Source organism: Uloborus diversus, chromosome 2 (assembly GCF_026930045.1).
Source record: "Uloborus diversus isolate 005 chromosome 2, Udiv.v.3.1, whole genome shotgun sequence".
NCBI classification, from domain to species: Eukaryota; Metazoa; Arthropoda; class Arachnida; order Araneae; family Uloboridae; genus Uloborus; species Uloborus diversus.
Window position 1 is genome coordinate 145,449,928 of NC_072732.1, and position 21,416 is coordinate 145,471,343.

Here is a 21,416-nt window from a genome sequence, read left to right on the forward strand (position 1 = left end):
GGCGCTATTATCATTAAATTGGTGTAAAAGGAAGTCATGTGATGCTCACATCAACTTTTTTTTTTTTTCACATCATTTTCATTTTTTTAATATTTTGCACTTTTGCCAGATTTAGAGTTTAAAAATAACATATTTTTCATATTAAAAAGCAAATAGCTATGAATATCTTCTCTTTAGAAATTTTACATCAAGTTTATTTCTTTAATAAACTTGTTTTTTATATAAGCTTAATAATCTCTCCCCCCCCCCCCCCAAATTTAGTGAAGAAAGTTTTTCTTCAAAATCATGGTGAGCCAAAAAGGGGGGGGGGGGGGTCTTAACTTTATCCTCATTAATTAATGCAAGAATTTTCTCATTGCTTCAATACTCAATTCAAAAAAGAGAAAAATGTTTTTACTAGAAAGTATAGTTTAAGATAAAGTGCTTATTAAAATTTTAACTTAAAAAAATTGTGTGTCTTGTAGATGGAACAATTCTTAATTAAATGAAATGGCAGTTAAATTTAAGTTTTAATTTTGAATTAAAAGCACTTTGCTTAATGTTAAAACTGATTAGGACTCTTTTACCATGTGGAACAATTAATTGATGCTTGAAATATAATTATTTTCCTTAATGTCATTGTTTTTCATTGACATGAAATTTGAATTCTTTTTCTCTAAATTTGATATTTTTATACTAAAATTTTTATATTCCTTATATATTTTGTATTTATAAAAATGTGATACTTGTTATTAATGTTGCATGTTGTTCTTGTTTAAAAATGTTAAATAAGCAAGCTGCATGTGTTATTTTTATTTTACCCAAATGTTGCTCTTGAACTGCGACGTTTAGATTTATGTGTTACAAAGCATCTGAATGTTAGAGAATGAATTTAAAAAGAATGTATTTGCATTTTAGTATGCTCCCTACAGTCCACTTTACACTGGGAAAAAGCCTTGTTGTGCATAGCCGAAATTCTGATAGCTATTTTGCATGCACAATGCAAACATTAATTTTATAAAGTATGTTAGTTATCCAATTTCAGTTCATCAGTTATTAATCGTTTTATGAATTCATTACTCGTTTTGATGCTATTGCATCATACATTTTCAAAAAATAGTATAACAGCATTGCAAATATATATTAGTATTTTCATAATATAGCATGCTATTATTTGTATAAGTAAGGGATAAAGCATCACTTTCCACTCAAAATTAAGAATTCAAAAGGAATTGCACATAAATTTCCGAAACTTGAATCTATGGGGTGATGTTCTGAATTCCTAAAAAAATCTGCATGTTTCTGTATACTTGCTCTGAGCTTGTAATACATATATTCCTGCATGAAATGATTGTTGTATTGCTTGTATATATTGTAATTTGTGATTGTTGTGTTTCGTGGTGATTGTCCTGTGTGTAACATCAAATAACCTTAATTGTAGCTGCTCTCCATTGTTCAGGCTGGGCTTCGCACACTACATGAAATTGGTCCAGAAATTCGTCGTGCTATTTCTGGAAGTCTGGAAGTAGAAGAAAGTGAAAATGTTGAATCAGAGCCAGCACATAGGGTTAGTTTAGCTATTTTAGATTCATGATCTGTGGGGTTAATAACTTGGTTTGGACAGGAAAAAGCCTTTTCATTTCTATACAGAATTGGAAGATATATTTTCTTCCTTTGTTTTGAATATGCATTAGGTTTTTTTTTAATTTATAATTTTCACTCGAAAGAAGGTTAATAGTCTGTCCAAATTTATATATTTTCTAAACACATTTCCTATTTAACTATATTGTTGGTTTTGGCAGGTAATATGTTGTATGAAAGTACAAAATTACAATTTTTTGTACTAATACCAGTTTTGGATTTCATGAACTGATAACTTTTTGTGTGGGCATCATAATTAATAAGATATTCATTACTGTAAATGAAGGATAGATCTATTTAATTTTCATTACAAAATTACGTTTATTTATTTCAATCTCTTTTTTACTATTGACTTTACTTATTTACTTTTTTTTTTGTACTATTGAATATATATATATATTTTAAAAAAAAGAATTTAAAAAAAAACTTTTTCTAAGAATTTAATTTATATTCTCATTTTAGTAGTATTGATTGTATTAAAAGATTTCATTTTAGGTGACCTAAAAACAATTGTTTTTTTAATTTTTTAGTTCCAACTTCATTTTAGTTTTTTAATTTCTAAAGGAAAATTCGAACTAGTTTTTCAGGAATATTGACCTTTGAAATGTTACATTTCATTGCAGAGTTGCCCATTTGTATGACGCATCTTCTGACAGATAGTACAAATGAATGTAACGAATATTGCTTATTTTCTACAATTTTTAATGTTTTGCTTACTTCAATATAAAAGCATACAAGATGTAGACCAAGATCCCACTAAGCTTGACCTACCCTTATTGAGTTTTCGAAAATTGCTTCCATAGATGAGCGTAAAAGTTGTAAATAAAATGCGAAAGTAGGATGTTCTACCTCTTTCACGTGAACTAATCAGGGTTGCCAGAGGTTAAAAGGTGCCTAAAAATGAGTAACTTACCCTCATCTTGTTTTCGTAAATTTTTATCATATATGAAGAGTAAAAGATGGAAATAAAATGCTTAAGCAAGGTTCCTTAACTTTTTAGGGTTGCTAATCAGGGTACTCAGTGGCTGAAAGGTGTCCAAAGAGGGAGATAATTTACCTCTCAGTGAGTTTCTAGAAATTGTTATCATAAATGAAGAGTAAAAGCTGTAAATAAAATGCTAAAGTATGGTTGTTCATCTTTTTCCAATCCCTAAGCAGGGTTGCCAGACGTTAAAAAAGTTCAAAAATTAGGTGATTTTCCCTCTTTGAGTTTCCAAAAACTGTTATCGTAAATAAAGAGAAAGTTGTATACAAAATGCTTAAGTAAGGTTGCCTACCTATTGCATGTGAACTAATAAGGGTTGCCAGGGTCTGAAAGATGTCCAGAAATGAGTAATTTACCATCATCAAGTTTTCACATAAGTTATATAAAAAAATGTGGGTAAAAATATTACAAAAACAATGGGGTTGCCCAAGCAAAAGTGGTCCAATCATAGGGTTGCCATTGTTCCAAGTTTCAAAATTGAAACTTCCTACTTTTGACACAACCTACTTTCCATTAACTGATATTGCAGGATGGCAAGCCCTTTGATATTTTTTTCCCCAATGTTTTTAAGTATTTATGATATTTGTGTTTTTGTTATGCATGGGACCCTCTTGTATTTTTGTTGATATCAATCCTAAAACATGGTGGTTATTGATGGAAATAGGTTTCTTAAGTACTGATGTTTTCATCTTTGATATTTTGAATATTTTGCTTCTATTGTTACATTGCAACACTTTTTGTGATTTTTTGCTATCCCTCAGAATTTCATTGTGGTGTTTTGTTCTCATGCTTTTAGAACTGCTTGTGTGCTCATGAATTGATAATTTTGATATTTTTGCAATGCAATCTGTGTAGAATCATGATAAAGTAAATTAATATAACATTGTATGAAGTATGAAATGAATTTATTGCCAACTAATCTCAAGAAGAGAAGATTTTTGAACAGAATGATCAGTAGATTATTTTGGTAGTTCTTTTGGTTATAAGTAAGTCTTACTATATCCAAATTGCTTTACAAATGCAATCATAGATGTTGGCATATTAAACTACTGCTACTGAATTACTTAGCCTTAAATGGTTGTCATTAAAAGTTTTAAGTGGGGAAGGGGATATTCATCTAAGTGTAACAACTGTAATGTCGTAAATCTGTTTTAAAAATTCAATTTATATCTAACTTCTAAAATTTCACCATGAGAACAGATGAGTATGTACATTTTAGGCTAAATGTATAAAGTATCAATTTTATTTATTTTTTGTACTACCTTACAATTTTCTTAACATATGAACACACAAGCAAACTCAGGGGAAAAAAATACTTAAAGCTGTAATCATAAGAGGGCAAGCAGTGTTATCAAAATCGTAGATTTTTTAATGTGTTTAAACTTGCTGCATAAACTCGTCATACACTAATTAATATTTTCTTACAGCTGCTGTTCAATTTAACAGTATTTTTGCTATTTTTACTCAAAAAACAAATAAATCCTTCATGATGTTGATTTATTTGCAATATATCAATATGAATGAGTATAATTAACAAAATATTTGATGATTTTATGTATGTATAATTTATTTTGTGTAGTGTAAAAGTTTATGCTTACAAGCATTTACAATACACAAAAAAGGGCTGTTTTAAAATTTATGTTTAATATTTACTTTATATATTTATAGGGTAATCTTAAGGTAAATTTGTCGTTTTATTGCTTATTTCAGTGTTAAATGAATTCTTATAAACTGACAGAAATTACTGCCAAGCAATATGCAACAGTCAAACTTGAACAAATGTATATGTACTTGAAAAAAAAAAACAAATCAGGGAACATGTTTTGTCTAACATTTATAACATACATTTTTCCAAACAAACATTAAAATATTTTTTTATTACAGTCAGACCCCAATTTAGCGAATTCATCAGGACCAAAACTTTTATGCGTTAAATCGGGGTTATTTATAATATTGGTGTGCGAAAAAAAATGTATAAAAAAATTGCATTTACCTTATCTAAAAGCCCTAATAAGCAACTGAACAAACATATCCATAATTAGAAAGTGTACATTTTTATTCAGCATTTTGCAACTAGTTACATGCTAGTTAATTTGAAATTTTAAGGTACTGAAGAATAGATGTTTGACAATTCCCTTGACATTTGACTCGAAACAGTTCTTTTTCGACTTTATGGAGAGAAGAAAGTACTGTATCATTTACAGCTTGCTGCATAAAAGATGCTTTTAGTTTCCAGGCAATGTAAAGCATTAGAAAAAGTAAGTTTTAATGGAAGTTAATTATCGCTTTCTGCATCAGAATCGCTATTGGATGCAGCATTGGTTACCCCCTCGCCCGTCAAAAATGACAGGTTCCAAGTATCTTTCTGCTTCGGACAAGATAGATATAGCAAATGGGAAAGCCATCCAATATTAATAACTCAAATTAATAATTTAAAAAAAAAATTGGCTGTTAAAATAATTCGTTAATTCGAGGTTTGTTATTCAGTAAATAAAGGTTTTTGCCTTCCTTTTAGTCAGGGGAAAAGAAAAATTCGCTAAATCCCGAAATTCGTTAAATAGAGGGTCGTTAAATCAGGGTTCGACTGTAATAACTATCACATACATAATTGTCTTATAAAATAGTTTTATTATAAAATATCAGATATAGATTTTTCGAGAAAATCATATGCTGTAGTAAATAACTATCTACTCGTAATAAAAATGATCTATTATTTATTAATGACTTCATTTAAGTTCTTTAATATATACAGAGCATTTTAGTACCAGAAAATTGGTTATATCACGTTACTGGAAATTTTTGACAGCCCTTTAACTGTTAGTATTTTGCATTGTATTTCGAGGAATAACTCAGCCTTCATTGTGCCTAGAATATCATTGCATAACGTTTGTGAACATTTCAGACAACTCTCAACCTCATCTAGAATATTTTGAATCTCTACCACATACTGCAGATAAGATTAAATGAACCTATATCTGCGGTTTCCAACTTTAAGAGCCATGTCTACTACTGCCAAAAATTGTAACACTGAAGGGCAGGTTCGGTCTCACAGTCTGCTTCTAAGAATGCAATGAAATTTAAACAAGATGGACATGCTTAAAGATACCGATAAGCAAGGGGGTGTTCAAGGTCACAAAACAAAAAGCTATTGGGAAAAACCATTCAATCGGACTGAAAATGAAATAGGGGTGATCGGATGAACTTTTGAGCGGTCTGTGAGACTGCACCTCCCTTGTTAAGGGTTAAGCATTGTTGATTCTCATCAACTTAGGATAAATTTTATAAAATTAAGGTGACTTAGGATAAATTTTTCAACTCTGCCAAATGTTATTTCAATGGCTAATTTATCATGTAATGTCATTAATTTTAATGCATTTAATTTAATCTCACACTTAAATGTAACACATTTGGTGTTTACTGTAAAGCAGGCCAATTTTACATTGTTGAACTCAATATAAAGATGACACATGACATTATCTAGACCGCTTTTGCATTATCTAGAAATAATAAAAGTTTCTCTTTTTTGTGAAGTTAAAACTGACTAACCACCCTGTCGCAAATTTCGCTGCCATACAAGTTTTTAGTTGAATTCTCACTCTTTTTTCTTAAGCTGCAGGGTTTTGACAGCTTTTTTTTTTTTTTTTTTTTTTTTGTGATTTTTCTTCTTCCCCAGTCATAAATGCATAAAGAAATACAGCTACGTGTTTTTCCCCAACTACACAGCTTTAGCTTTCTATGCAGAAAATTTTGCTTGACAATGCCCGTAAAACCCCATTTCATCACCATTTTCTATGTGATGAAATGGAGTACTTCCAGTTCGTACCCTTCAATTATTTTAAGCTATTGCTCTTCAAAGTTTTTAACATTTTTAGGATCAACATCAGCAGCTTCACCACAAAGCTTAGCTTAAGCTTCTAACAAATGCCCACAGTTTTGTCACTAACAATAGTTAGATTCTTAGAGTAGTTCCAAGTCTCTATGAACAGATTACAACTGATTTTATTTTCATATACCTTGTACAGGTTGAAAAGAGAGTTATCTTTGCACAGTGCCATGTTGTTACGAGTAAGTGTGTATGGAAGAAGAAGTAGTGACCATGATCAGTGCAAAATGTGCATCGCTCCAGAGCACAAACTTTTGTTCAAATTTGCACCCATTCATTTTTTAAAGCGATAAGTCAGTTAAAAGAGTATACAGAGTGTTTCAGTCAAATGTTTCAGAACTCCTAGAATGGGCATGATGCTTTCTGACGACTTGAAATAATCTAGCAATGGGGTATCTAGCAATGGGGTAGTTTTCTCGACTCGAGAAATTTTTGATATGCCAAGAGTATTCCAGACTGTTCAGAGTTCCATGCGCCAAAGATGTGAGGTGGTGCCTGGGGAAAAAACTTCGAACACAAACTTTTGCCCTTGTACCTTTTGCTTTTTTAAAACTAGAAACATTTTTCACTCACAATCTCTTTCTTTATGGTGCTTCTGTGTACATCGCAGTGTCAGGAAAGCAATTCCGACCCCCATTACTATATGATTTTGAGTCATCAGGATGCACCCTACCCATCCTATGTGTTCTGAAATGTTGAACTGAAACACCCTGTATACAACCCTGTGAGAAATACTCTTGCTCTTCTCAGTCCTGGAAAACAAAGTTAATGACCTGGAAATAAGTTTTAGCAAAAACAAGAGAGAGAGAGTGATAGATAAAGCTTATTCTTTTGCAAGCAAAACACTTAAGCTGAAAATTGGTCACCTTTTTCGTCTTGACAGGTATTTTGTTTGAAAAATACTCAAATATGGAGTATATTACTGTATTGTGAATTTTTTGTTCCATTCAGGTTAGTCTACCTTAAAATAGATTGATAAGCATAGGGACTAATTTGTTTTTCAATGAGGCATGTTTCACTATTTCACTGTTTTGTGAATAAAAATTTATAAACAAGATAATGAAATATGCATGAAACTTGTTCCAATAATTCTAGCACAATATTCAGGTTTTTAAAATACGTATCTAGAAAATTTTTAAATGCGGAACATGCAGAATAAATATATCCATAGTTTTAAACTACAAGAAGTTTAGATTATGTTAACTTTAAAAGAATTCAATTTTTCTCAATTTTTTTTTCAACTATTTTAAATAACTGAAAAAAAAAGCTAGCTATACAAAGTGAAATGATGTATGAATGTACAAAAGAAATCAAATTTTAAATAGAAAGTAGTGAAATTAGTTAGTTAGAAAGTAATTCAAATTAGTGTTCTCGCCTGAGTTTGTACAGACTTCTGAGGCTCTTTAGAAATTACGTCTTAAAAAAATATAATTTAACAGGTGCTTATAGAGTCTTAGAAAGGTGCTCCTTGGAGAGTAATGGTACTTTTGTGCGCTTTTTGCAAGTGTCATTTTTTAAAAGCCTGGAAAAATTGTTGTGTTTCTTTGAAAATTAAAAAAATCTCATTTAAATGAAAAAATCTTAAATCTGTCATATACAAATTATGAAAAGTGCTTCACTTGAATAAAAATCAAAATGGTTTCTAAAAGTCTAGTGCAATACATGACATTAATCTTAAAGTTAATATCAATTAGAATACTTAATGAAAAAATATTTTACTAAATAAGGATATTAAGATAGCAAAAAATATTCTTTTAATTTCATATTAATTTCTCTTATGGTTCCTTAATTTTAGCGAAACCATTCTTTATTTGGACACATGTGGCATTCTGTTCGGCATCCTCCTTTGAAGCGAACTCGATCGCTGAAAACAAACACTGCCAGATCCCATGCTAAAGTATCTCCAACAAATTCTTTGGATGTGTCCAAGTCACCTTCTCAAAAAGTTCATGTGCCTGGAAATCATATTCGTTTTACTCGTGACTCCAGTGGTGCTACCGTCACATCACCTCTTGCTTTACAAAGAGGAAGTAAATCCAGGTAAGAATTTTGAAAAGAAATAGGAATCTGTTTGAGATGAATTGATAACGATAGCTATATCTTATGAAGCATACAAATGACAAGTTTTGCTACCAGAGAGCAGAGTGGGCTCTGCTGATATTGTTTACTTCCTGTTAAGGTTAATATAATACAGTCAAACTCGCTTATAACAAGCCCTGATTTAACAAGAACCCAGACTTATCAAGGAAATCAGAAATATTTGGTTGGTATAAAATTACAGCTATGGGAGCATAACTCTGTTTTAACAAGCAAACACCATTGAAAGCGAGCAAGATTTTTGGAATTCATAAAATTTCAATTGACTTTCAGGTCAGCTTATCTATTTTTTGGAAACAATCCTTTAGCATCCTGAAATCAACTTAAAGTTAGTGATGAGTCATAAATCCTGAGAACGAGTGATGACAGCCCAATTTTCAAAATTTATGTTGTAGAAAAGCATTTGAGAATTATACATTGACTATAGTTGACTGTACATATATTGACACAAATGTTATCACTTCCAAAGATACTGAAACTGAAATTTAAGCAAATTTAGGTGAAAAAAAACTACAATGCTAATGACAAATGTGTGAAATTTGAAGCTTAACTACCCTCAACAAATTCCATTGTTTTTGATGTGTAGAAAAACTGTTTTCAAAATCAGGGGTGTAAATGATGATGTCTTTTGCTATGAATGTTCATCAAAAAATAATAAGAAAGAGACTACTTCAAAGCAAATTAATCATTATCTTCAGAACTGTCCTGAAATAAAAAGCAACTAAACCAAATATGCATGAGTTATTATGATTTTTTTTTTTTTTTTTTGCAAACCTGTTTTTTACGAGCACTCTGTTACAAGAAGCAAATATCATGGTCCTTTCCTGCCCCTTTTAAGCGAGTTCGACGGTAATTCTAGTTAGGAAAGAAAGAAAGAAAAAAATTCTGGTTAAAACATTTTTTTTCCTTTGGATAAAACCAAGATTTATTTTTATGTCTTTTTCAGTAACATAAATATTTAAAACCATATACATATTTAAAAATGGTAATTAGTGGTATTAAGAATATTTAACAATCCTGCAATAATTATTACTTTATCCAAAAGTAAATTGCATAAACGATAAAAATAAATAAATATTACATCCTATCACATTAAATTAGTTTGTTATAACAGGCCCTTTAGTCCAAACAAAATCTTGTTATACAGTTGACTATCAATAACTCAGATTCTCAAGGGATGTGCTAAAACCTTCAGGTTATCCCTAGTTTGAGCTATGAGAAGCTCCCACAGCCTTCTCAAGAGATTTTGAGACACAATGAAAGCTTTGAGATAAAGGAATGTTCAAGTTATAGGTCTTCAAGATATCAAGATTATAACCAGATGTTGCAATGATGCAATTGTACAAGATATTGCATGTTTTTTAATCACATTTTAAAACACAGGAATAAGTTTTGCTATTTATGCCTCATTAAAAAAATAAATAAACAACCAACTAAATAATAAATAATTGCATTTTTTTTTAATGTCACAATGCCACATATAAATTACACATGCAATATTTTCAGAAAATACACTGAAAACTGGCAAAGATCAGTCATTTCTTGAATTAAAATAGTTATGCTCTGCTTTATTTATTTATTTTATTTTATTTTTTTCAAAATATTAAAGTTTCTCCTCTTATTTAGCTATTGTAGATCCTTTCTCCTTTTTTCACTTTTTCAAAGGGGAAAAAATTTCAAAGGGGAATGTTTATTGTTTGTGTTCATTTCTCACTAACTCTTTAGCTCTTTCACCAAGCTCTTCACTCCTTCCAATGTATACACTAAGAAACATAAAGTGGTTAAATACTAGTTTTCAAAAAGACAGTCTTGAGAATTCCAAAAAAGTTGATACTCAGTTTTGGACGTCATATTAGAATGAACGGTTCAGTTCGGAAGTTCTAAAACAGACATTAAAATAACATTGCATCTATTTAGTTGTAAATGGGACTGCAGGCATTAGTTGCTGTAATGGGAAGTCATTTTAAAGATTATTGACTGTATATCTGTTCCTGGGGGATTAAAGGCACTGTTCCAAAACCAAAAACACGTGTTTCAATGTTTTTGTCATGATTATTTGAGGCAGTGAGCAGCAAAGGGATGTAAGTGAACTTCATAAAGTTCTGAGTAAAATGTGTTTTAAAGTTCAGGTCCTTGGTAGGCTTTCATTGATTTTTCTTTTCCAAATCTAGTTGTACAACAGCACCTACCAGAGCTACTCCCACCATCTCCTGTTCCATAACAGAGGATAGGTTCTCCTAACATTTGCACTAATTGTTATCATGAAATTTGTAATTTTGGCACTTACATCCCTTTTCTTATCAATGAATCATTTGTTGACTGGATTGTCATTTATGAGCTTTATTATAGCCGTTAATTATATTATGTGGTTTTTATAATCTTTCAACTTATGGCTTTTAACATTTATGATGGCAGTTTTTAAAGTTAGTTTCAAAAATGACATAACGCTATTTACCTCCCTTGTATAGATATAATTTGTTTTTAAATGGTATAGTTTTTTTTTTTTTTTTTTTGTTAATGAACATTTGGATCTGTTTTAAAGTAAGTAATTATGATTTATATTTTGAGTTCTTTGATTTTAAACTATGTCCCAATGTTTGTTCCAAATACAGTAAAACACCTCCTAACAGAAACCCCTTTTATGGCGACAATTTTTAATTCCCCGATTCCAAGGCAAATAGATGCCTCTATTGCGGACAAAAAAATTGTCCCCTTAGTGCCTGCATTTGAGTGGTTTTACTGTATATATAATACTTTACATATATTCCTGTATTTGCATATCATATTGAATTAAATCATTGTTCTGAAAATGATTTTTCCTTTTTTACAATACTTTAATAACAAGTTTTAAAAAAGATTTTTAGTTCTATCTTCATACAGCAATACGATTGAGCCTTCCATTTCGTTTATCATTTAATCTTGTTCATGTACTCCCTGCATGGAGTTAATAAATTTGAATTTTGACAACCCTTTGCAAGAAATCAGTGTGACAAAATGTAAGCAAAGTATTTTTCTGTTCCCTGTATTCATGTATGATTTTTGGATGATGGTGTTTTTATAGTTTCATTAATTTAAATAATTTGCAATTAGTTCTCAGGAGTTTTTCAATGGCATGTCGGAAGTGATTTTTGCATTGTGTTGGAAATTTAACAGGTTAAAAATATATTTGTTTATTATTTTAAGCATTTGTATTTTGTAGATGCTAGATATATTTTACATTTTATAAATAATGGCATAATAAGCTTGCATTTTTTATTCATTGATCAAATTTTAGTGCCGTGAAGTAGTTTAAAAAAATGATACGGCCATTTTATTTTTACTGTGATTGTAGTCTATTTTTGATATTTTTAATAAGTTTTTTTTTATATAGTTGAGTTTTAGTATGAAAAGTATATGATTTAGTTTTAATATGCATATGATAGCTGCTGCCTGAAACTGAAATTTGTTTTTGGGTCTAAGTTTTGGGCTGTGCATGAAATTTTATCTTGACCTCTGCAGCTCAATTTCTGTTGAAGATATCTTCTTGTACCAGTCCCCGATCCATTCCCCTCAAGATTCTGCAAGTAATCCTCCCAATGCTTCCCAAATAAACTATTCTGTTATGGGCAGTTGCAGCAGTTACGAAGGCAGCTTCACCCTCGAGACTAGGGAACCATCACCTGGTAGAGAAACGATTCCACTTCGTTCCCTGCGATCCAATCAGACAAGCCCAAGTCCTTTGGCTAAAGTGGAAAGCATTGAAAGCCACAATTCCAGCCTGCTAAGTCAGTCATCTTCAGATAAGAATGGAGTCATTGATACAAGCCTTTTGAGGTAAAAATAATGAATAGTGGAATAACCAATTCTTGTTTGTTTAAATTACCTACCATATAAAATTAAGATTCCATTTCAGTAACTGGATTTCAAATGATATTGGTTTACTTTGATCAATCCTCTGTTATTTTTCTAATTCATTTCCTTTATTGTTTTTCTTGCATTGATTTACTGAAATTTTTTTTTAGGGTAATGTGCTTCTATTTGTTACATTTGTTCATCAACCTATTTTATTTAGGCACTGTATAAAACCCAACTAGACTAATTCAGATAAAACAGCAAAACAGCCTAGGTTAGATTTTGAATATTTTATTTGTCCCATTCTTTAGCCTTTGTGTAAAGGAAGATGAAGAAATGGCAAGCTTAAGGCCGCCTACACCACCTCCTAGGAGATTTTCTGCCAGAAGTGCAACAGCCTCGTTCCGCTTGCCCTGCATAGGAAAAAGAACTAGCAGTGAACGCCCAATACTTGTTCGACAGTCTTCCAGTACTCATAGCTGCAGTGATCTTCGTGGTTCGTCCACGGAAGATCCCCCAGAAGTCACAACTAGGCCAAACAGTGGGGAGCCATGTAACATGAGGCACATTGCTGCCTCACTCTGCTTTGCTCATCTGCCAGCCATGGCAGTTGCTGGTGTCCAGCCATCAACAGACCAGTGGAAAAAGCGAAGAAGATTGGGTGATGGATCATCACACATACCTACTCATAGAGCTTCATATCATGGTAATATTTCCAAAATAGTTGTTTAACGAATTTAGTTTTAATCACTAAAATAGCATTTCTGAAACTATAAGAGTGGAACATAGTCTGGGAATGACAATAGCTTTTACGATCTTGAACAATCATGGATCTAAGGGGCGAGTCATGAGTCATGACTCCTCTTCCTCCTACAGCAACCAAAATTGCACAAAACTGCATGTTGGGGTAACTGCATTCCAACTTTGAGAAAATATTGAGGAAGTGCCTTATATCCCCTACTTGTGCCCGAATATAGCATTTATGAACTCAATATTTTCAGTTTGTGTGGTTATATTTTAATAATCTTCTTCTCAAAAACCAAAAGCTAGATCTCCTTGATTCTGAAGGATGTGATTTTTTTGTACAATGTTCAACAACATGGTTTGAGATAAAAATGCGCTGTTTGCAGCATTTTTAACAGAAAAAAATAAATTTTGAAAAATACATTGCATTCAAATATTTTAAAGTATTACCATTAGAGGATCTGGCAGCCAAAAAACTAAACAGCACAATATAGCCGCCTTTGGCAGCAATAATGTGAACACAGAACATAATTTACACATTACATACGCATGGCAGTATCTCAGTCAAATTTGTGTCACTTGCATTACAGACATAATTTCACGCATCTGCAAAAGTTTAGATTTTGACCAGCAAAACCATGTCTAATGCACGTCAAGCTATTTGAACTGCAAATTTTTTTCTCCAAATACACCACTTAATTGCTGCAAAGGGCCGCTATATAGAGTATTGTAATAATTTTTCGGCAGCCAGCGCCCTCTAAGATGATGTTTCAAACTTTTTGAGCACAATGTATTATTCAAAATTTATTAGTTATCCAATGAAAGTGTTGAAAACAGCACATTTTTATCTCAAACAGTTGTTCTTGTGTACTTTTCTAATGATTTATATCAATGATTTTTGAGAAATGAGTATTTTCTGAATAATTACAATGAATATAATTTTACTTTATAGGATCACGAGATACTTCATTGGGATGGAGTAGTGATTCTCCTATAAAATCCAAATCTGGAGACATAACAAATGCTGATGTTATAGGAAGTGCAGAAAGTCTTATAGGAAGGGTATGTCTTTGATCTTGAAAAATAGCTCTACTTATTGAAAAGGTTAATATGATTCTTGTTAATAAAAATTCAAAAATAAAATATAATTTTGAGCAATTTTTGCAGTTCAGAGGAAAATTTTCATTTTTAACTTGAAAATGAAATTAACAATGAAAATTTAGCTATGAGAGTTTATATGTTAATCAGTTCAATGTAAAGTGATTGATATTCTTACGTATTTCTCTAAGATAAATTAGTTCAGGTCTCTTACAGTTAGTTATTCAAATGTGAAGTTTGGCAATGTAATATGCATTTGATAAATTAACCTTTTTAGCAATAAAATCTCAGTAGCAGGAAGAAATTATATTTTGGGAAAATATTAATTTAAAAAACATACTTATTCGGTTACAAAGTCACATGTGAAAACTTAGAAAGGTTTTACAAAACAAAAATTTCCTATAACAAGGAAAAATAGCCAATTTTGTGTCCATTTTTGGGGCTTCTAAAAAACCCAAAGAAATAAATATAAATTTATCGAGCTTATTCTTAGAGAAAATGTTTCATAGAGATAACATTTTACAATCTGAAACATTTTTAAAATGAAATATTTTCAATTTTATTTTAAAAAAATAAGATAATTGGCAAAAGTCATATCTCTATTCTAAAAGTTCAAATCTCTATTGAGAATTGAGGTAGTGAGAAGCAAAGGGATACACACAAGTGGAAAAATTAAAAATTTGGAGATAACCAGGACAAATGGTAGGTGAGCCCCTCCTCTGTCTTGGGGAAAGAGATAGTACTAAGTAGCCCTGATAGGTGTCGCTGTACAGCATGATTTAAAAAAAAATTCAATGAAAGCCTACCTAGGACGTAATCTTTATACGCGTTTTACTCGAAACTTGAAAATGTCCACTTACATCCCTTTGCTTCTCACTGCCTGAATTGACCTTTTTAAAAAGGATCACTTTTTGACACATTTGGCATTTTTGGAGCCCTTTTGAGAACCCAAAAATATCCTAGCAGGCTAAAACTGTAATGAGAAAATATTGGCACTACAAAGCAATGTTTTTGAAATTCCAAAATTATTATTATTTATTTATTTATTTATTTATTTATTTATTTTCATTCTACCCTAATTCGAGTATGGAAAGTGTAAATCGAGTATACAGGAAATTAACAAATTTTTCAGACAGCTGAGTAAAAATTTTGTTGCTTTCAAATCTTGAATGCAATAGAATGGCTGTCTGAAAACAAGTAGTAAAATTTTAGAGCTGTTCCTTTGGAATAGAAACACAAATGAATAAAAAGTTAAAACTTGAAAATGAACCCTGTATAAAAATTGTGATCACAGAAATAGACCAGTAATGCTAATATAAAAACTTATATATTTCCTTACCAGAAACATTTTATTTATTTACCAGAAACATTTAATTTAAAGTAGGGCAGCCATAATATACTCAAGAATATTCAATTTTCATATTTCAGATAAGAATGGGTTACAAAAAAAGTGTACAAGATTAAAATGTTCTTTTAGCCGAATTAAAGTGCTTCATATGATATTCAACTACTAACTAGCATAACACACTAATTTTGCATTATTAATAACATACAGTTGTTAGACGAATATTAATTAATTTAATCTACTTACTAATAGTACAGTGAAACTTCGATAACTCAAAATTGCAGGGAACGCGAAAAAAATTCGAGTTATCGAAAATTCGACTAATCGAAAACAAAACCAAAACTATAGAAGAAAAAGAAAATGATACCACTAAAACTCAAAAAATTTATAACATGCTCAAAAAAGTGATAAAATAATGTACCAGTGATACTATATACATACATAACATAATTAACATATAATTGTAAAAATTAAAGAATTTATGTAGGTTGAAAAACAAATTTAAATTTGTATGCATAATGAACAACTTTTTAACTTACCAAAAAAGACATAGGTATCATTTTTTAAAAAAATCTGTAATCAAACATTGCTTTTGCGCGGATATTTGTTCTTTCACTAAATAATCTTCGGATACTTTTAATGCGTCAAAGAGAGAGTCTGGAACATTCGGACGCGATTCTACAAAAGCGCGCAATATATCTGCTGCTCGTTTTGCATCTTGAATCGAAGGTAATTTTATCACTGGCGCAAATACTTCTACCTCTTCATCACCAGAATCTTTTTCGCTTTTTTCCGTTATGCTTGATAAAATTTCTTCATCTGTCTGGTATTCAGTCACTAAAACTCCGTCATCAACTGACACAAAATCTATAAAATCTCTGTTGGTAGGAATGTTCATTTTATTTTGTAAAACGCTCCACTCACTTTGAAAATTTATATCGTCCATATTTTCGTCTTCTTCGTATTCATTATCTAGCTCCAAACAAGATATATCTTTTACAAAACCAGCCTTTTTAAAACAGTTAACAATTGTCTGTTGTGTAACATCACTCCATGCTTTCCGCAGTTCCCGGAGACTGTCGAGCAGAGTAATGCAAGGAACCGAATTCTCTTCCAGACACTGTAGAATTTTTAATACAACACGTTTTCTGTAGTGAACCTTTAAATTTTTTATGATGCCCTGATCCATAGGCTGCATGATAGAAGTTGTGTTCGGAGGAAGAAATTCCAATTTAATTGCAGTTATTTGCCGCTGCCTTGGGATGTGCAGGGCAATTATCAATAAACATTACAATTTTTCTTCCAGCTGAGATAAATTTATTATCTATTTTTTAAGCCAAGAATTGAACACCTCTGAAGACATCCAGGCTTTACTATTGCTTGTGTAATCGACTGGCAAAGACTTGACGCTGTTAAAGCATCTTGGCTTCTTAGCCTTACCGATAACAAGCAAAGGCAGCTTCTCCGTGTCTGACATATTGCTTGCTACCATAACAGTTATGCGTTCTTTGCTCCACTTTCCACCCGAACATGTGTCACCTTTTATAGTAAAAGTTTTGTCAGGGAGACATTTGAAAAAAAGTCCCGTCTCATCTGCATTAAAAATATCATTTTCATTGTACTCCATTAGAATAGTTTTTAATACTTTTCCTTTCCATTCTTCGCAAATTTTTTCATCCACTACTGCGCTTTCGCCACAAATGGTTCGGTACACAATGTTGTGTCGAGTTTTAAATGTGTCTAGCCATCCTGCGCTAGCTTCAAAATTTGAAATGCCGATATTTTTTGCGAAAGTTTCTGCTTTTTCACGTTCTGCATTGGTCCAGATAACGGAACATTTTTCTCTCTCGCTACTAGCATCCACTTTACTAAGGCCTCTTCAAGCTCTGGATACCTTCCATCCTTAAGGCGTTTTCTTTTTGCATTAAATTTTTCGTCAGCAACCGCTTGGAGGTAGATATTTCGGTTTTTTAAAATTGTTGAAAGCGTACTTGAAGGCACACCAAACTTCAATGCAATGTCCTTCTTTTTTGCTATGCCTAAATCGACTTCTTTGATCAGCTCAACTTTTTCTTGCAAATTTAAAATTTTAAGTTTTCTCTTAGCCATATTTTTAAGGTCTAAACTTTGAGGGATAAGCGAGACAGCCCCTCAATCACACGCTTTCTTTAACACATAAAGAAAAACAGCAAATTTAGAACGACCTTACAGCTTTGTAGAACAAAACGCTAATTCGAGAAAGAATCCCTTCTGTCGAGACAACAGTCCCCGCCCGACCTTTTTTCCCCAAAAGTGGATATTTCAGTCCTAAATGTACCGCCCCCCCCCCCCTTTCTCTATTTTTTTCTGTCCTGGGCTCCGCAATGTCAGAGCTTTGGTTTCCCCCTGTGCAGGTTTTTTTTTTTTAAGAAAAAAAAAATGAAGCAAACAATACCTTTAGGAATAAAAAAGATAAAACATTTACAAGGTTACCTACAAAATATCGAATTCCTATTTATTAGATCTACTTGGTCTAGACGCCTTTTGATGCAATGCAGTGGCGCCAGCTTTTTTCTTTTTGTTCATACAGAAGAAAAAAACGATTTCGACTTATAGAGTTACATTAACATGGAAAATTTGACAAGGTCAGGGGGAAAAATTCGGCTCATCGAATATTTCGACTCAACGAAATTCGGTTTATCGAAAATAATTAACATGCATTCTCCGTTCAGTTGGACGGGAATTAATAACCACTTCGGCTTGTCGAAGTTTTCGACTCATCGAAGTTCGACTTATCGAAGTTTCACTGTATGTATTAAAAGCATTTAAAAGTTAAACATGAAATATATACTTTATTTCTACTTGTTATGACTAAAAAATGTTGAAAATGCAAGAGGGAATATATCTTAAGAGGCATGAGTCATTGCATATAAGCTCATATCATTTTAAAAATATGCATAATAATTTAAGATACAATCTAATATTAAATATACCTGTTAAATGTTATTCCAAATGCACTCCATATAACAAGCAAATAAAAAATGTCAACAATTTAACTTCAAATAATAAACCACATGCTTCATAGGTGCATGCTTGACACCTATGAAGCAGTCACGTCCAATTATTATTCATTTTAAACTTTTTCCTCACTAGTCTTACAATATTTGCATATTTCATTTTATTTACGGATCTATATTTTTTTCTACATAAATTTTAATATTTTCATCCATTAAAGGTACTCCTAGAACAAGGACTTGGCAAGTACTGTGATCCAGATTTTGTTCGAACGACCCAGCGTGAACTAGCTGAAGCAATCAATTTGACCCAAGAAGAAATGGACCTAGCTGCCCATCACATCATGCAGCTAGAGCGAAGACAAAGTATGCCTCACATGTGCCTCGAAACCAATCCACAGTCTGAAGCAGACAATGTGGCAGCTATACATTCTGAAAATGACAGTTCAAACCTGCGGACATGTGACCCACCAGTAGAATATTTTCCCTCAGAAAATGGCAATAGTAGATTGTCCCCAAAAAATCTCACCTTTAATATTGAACAAACAGATTCAAAATTGGATAAGAGTCCTTATGGTACCGAAGATACAGATTTATAGTACCAAACACATACAAAAAGAATCAATACTTATTTTCTGTGTTCATGCAGTTTCATCAAACAAAACAAGAAGGGATGGCATATGTCCCTTGGCTTATCTTAAATTCTGGAACTGAATTCAGTGCTTTGAAACTTGTTTAAGATAAAAGAGGGTTATGTCCAAAAAGGTATGATACAATTACTAATATTTCAGTTTTTTTACTAAATATTTTTTCAACGTAAACATTACTTTGAACAATCAAACCAAAAATACATTGAGTTGCCATTTAGCAACATACCCAATTTGATCTTCTAAAATACTATAAAAGCAAACTGAAATTCTGTAGTTGTCAATAATGAAGAAAATTCCCACTTTTTATTTTTTTAGTAGCATCTTCAGTGCACTTTAACATTTTTATTTTCTACTAGATTGGTGCACTTGTAAATACCTACCAATCTAATAGAACATAAAAAGTTTTTTTTTTTTGGAATTCAAAAATGTAGGACATCTTTTTTTTTTTTTTGTCATCTTCTTAGTTCTTGGTTTAGTTTTCTTGAAAATGCCTACTTCTTTTAATCCTGTCATGAATCAAGTTATCAAGTTTTACTACTACTTAAATAGTAAAGCAATTTTACTATTATTTTGGGACATTTGATGGTATTTTTTTTTTTTTTCAGTTCAAACCCAATATTGCCAAGTGATTTTTTAACTATAAACCATATCTAAACTAAACTATGATTTTTAAAGTATTTTTCTTATGATTTGCAGAGAAGTTTAAAGTCAAAAAATATATTTTAAAGTGTAATTTATCATGTGTCAGTCAATTTTTCTGGCAGGAGAGCGTTTGGAGAGCCTGGATTTTTTGAGGATGTAACAGGGCCCTGTGCAGTTTGCATACACTCATTCAACAAGTAACATGTATGAAAGGGTTAATAACTTTTTGCTTTAGAAAAATCATTTTAAGATGTTTTGTCTGCCAATCAAAGATTGTGTGCTATCAAATGGGTTAGTTTCAAACAAAAAATATAAAATAAGTAATGTAAAGATCAACAACAAAAAAAAAATAGCGCATCTTATAACTTTACAAGAATACTATGACATGACTGTGTACAGTCAACTCTCGATAACTCAAAGTCTCGAGGGACAGGTTAAAACCTTTGAACTATTGGTAGTTTTGAGTTATGGGAAGTTCCCACAGCCTTCTCAAGAACGGGGGACACAATGAAAACTTCAAGAGGAATATTTAAGCTATAACGCTTTGAGTTATTGTGAGATGTATGTATAATTGCTTTTTATAGTATACTAAATTTACTTTGTTTTTCAGGTTCACTATGGAATAAAATTGTTTAATGTTGTGAACGCTGTAAGTTTCTGAGTTTGCTGCTTACAGAAAAATGGAGGAAAAAATATAACTACGAGCTGTTGAGGAGATGAAATTTTACAGACTTTAAAGTATTTATTTTAATTGGGTCTGTGATCCCTATTTGTAAGAAGCTAAAAGATGTATTCTCTTGTCTCAGTGCCTTCAAGGAAGAGGGCCAGTGATTTGCACCCATACTCTTTGCTCCATAGTTTGATAAAGTTACATGTCTCAGGGTATTCAGAATTGCTTTTTCATCCTTTAAAATATATATAAGAGAAAAATAACTAGATACCATCTGTTAATTTCAAGCAGTTTTTATAAATTTATAAACCATTTTTATATAATTACCTAAAATAACGTAAGATATGGATAACATTTTTTATTTTTAAATACCTTCTCTAAACATTAGTGTCACTTAGTTATATTTTACTGTAAAAAAAGATTTGTTAACAGCAGGCTTCGTCGACTTAAATCAATTGATTAAAAATATATTGATTTAAATCAATTGATTTGAATCAAGTGATTTTTTTTTATCAAAATCCTTAATTAAAATCAGTTCATTTTTTTTATAAATTAATTTTGCATTTTTAGAATGTGTTGCTCTAAATTTAACTACACTGCATTATACAATCTTAACTTCAACCGGCAAAACCACATAGATCCCTTTTGATGTGTGTGAAACAGATTTTCCTTCTTGCAATATTGCTTTTACTCCAAAATTCAGTTCAATTCAGTATAGAACCACACAAAATTTTCAGTTTTTCTCATACACCATCACTGATATAATTATTAAAAGTAATTGCTCAACATATTCTTTTACACAAAAACTTACATGATGATGGAAATCATATTTTTAAGCAAAGCATAAAACAAAATTAC

The 21,416-nt window shown here is 31.3% G+C and overlaps 1 protein-coding gene across 1 annotated transcript in view; it reads left to right on the plus strand.

Annotated features, from left to right (window-relative positions):
- The window catches only part of LOC129217393 (muscle calcium channel subunit alpha-1-like), a 145,912-nt gene extending 126,717 nt beyond the window's left edge, over nt 1-19,195 (plus strand). The window contains exons 39-44 of the mRNA XM_054851690.1: nt 1,421-1,546; nt 8,284-8,528; nt 12,084-12,398; nt 12,728-13,122; nt 14,113-14,222; nt 18,818-19,195. Coding sequence (XP_054707665.1) covers nt 1,421-1,546; nt 8,284-8,528; nt 12,084-12,398; nt 12,728-13,122; nt 14,113-14,222; nt 18,818-19,195 — 1,569 coding nt within the window. The remainder of the gene's footprint in view (nt 1-1,420; nt 1,547-8,283; nt 8,529-12,083; nt 12,399-12,727; nt 13,123-14,112; nt 14,223-18,817) is intronic.
- The last annotated feature ends 2,221 nt before the right edge of the window (nt 19,196-21,416 follow it).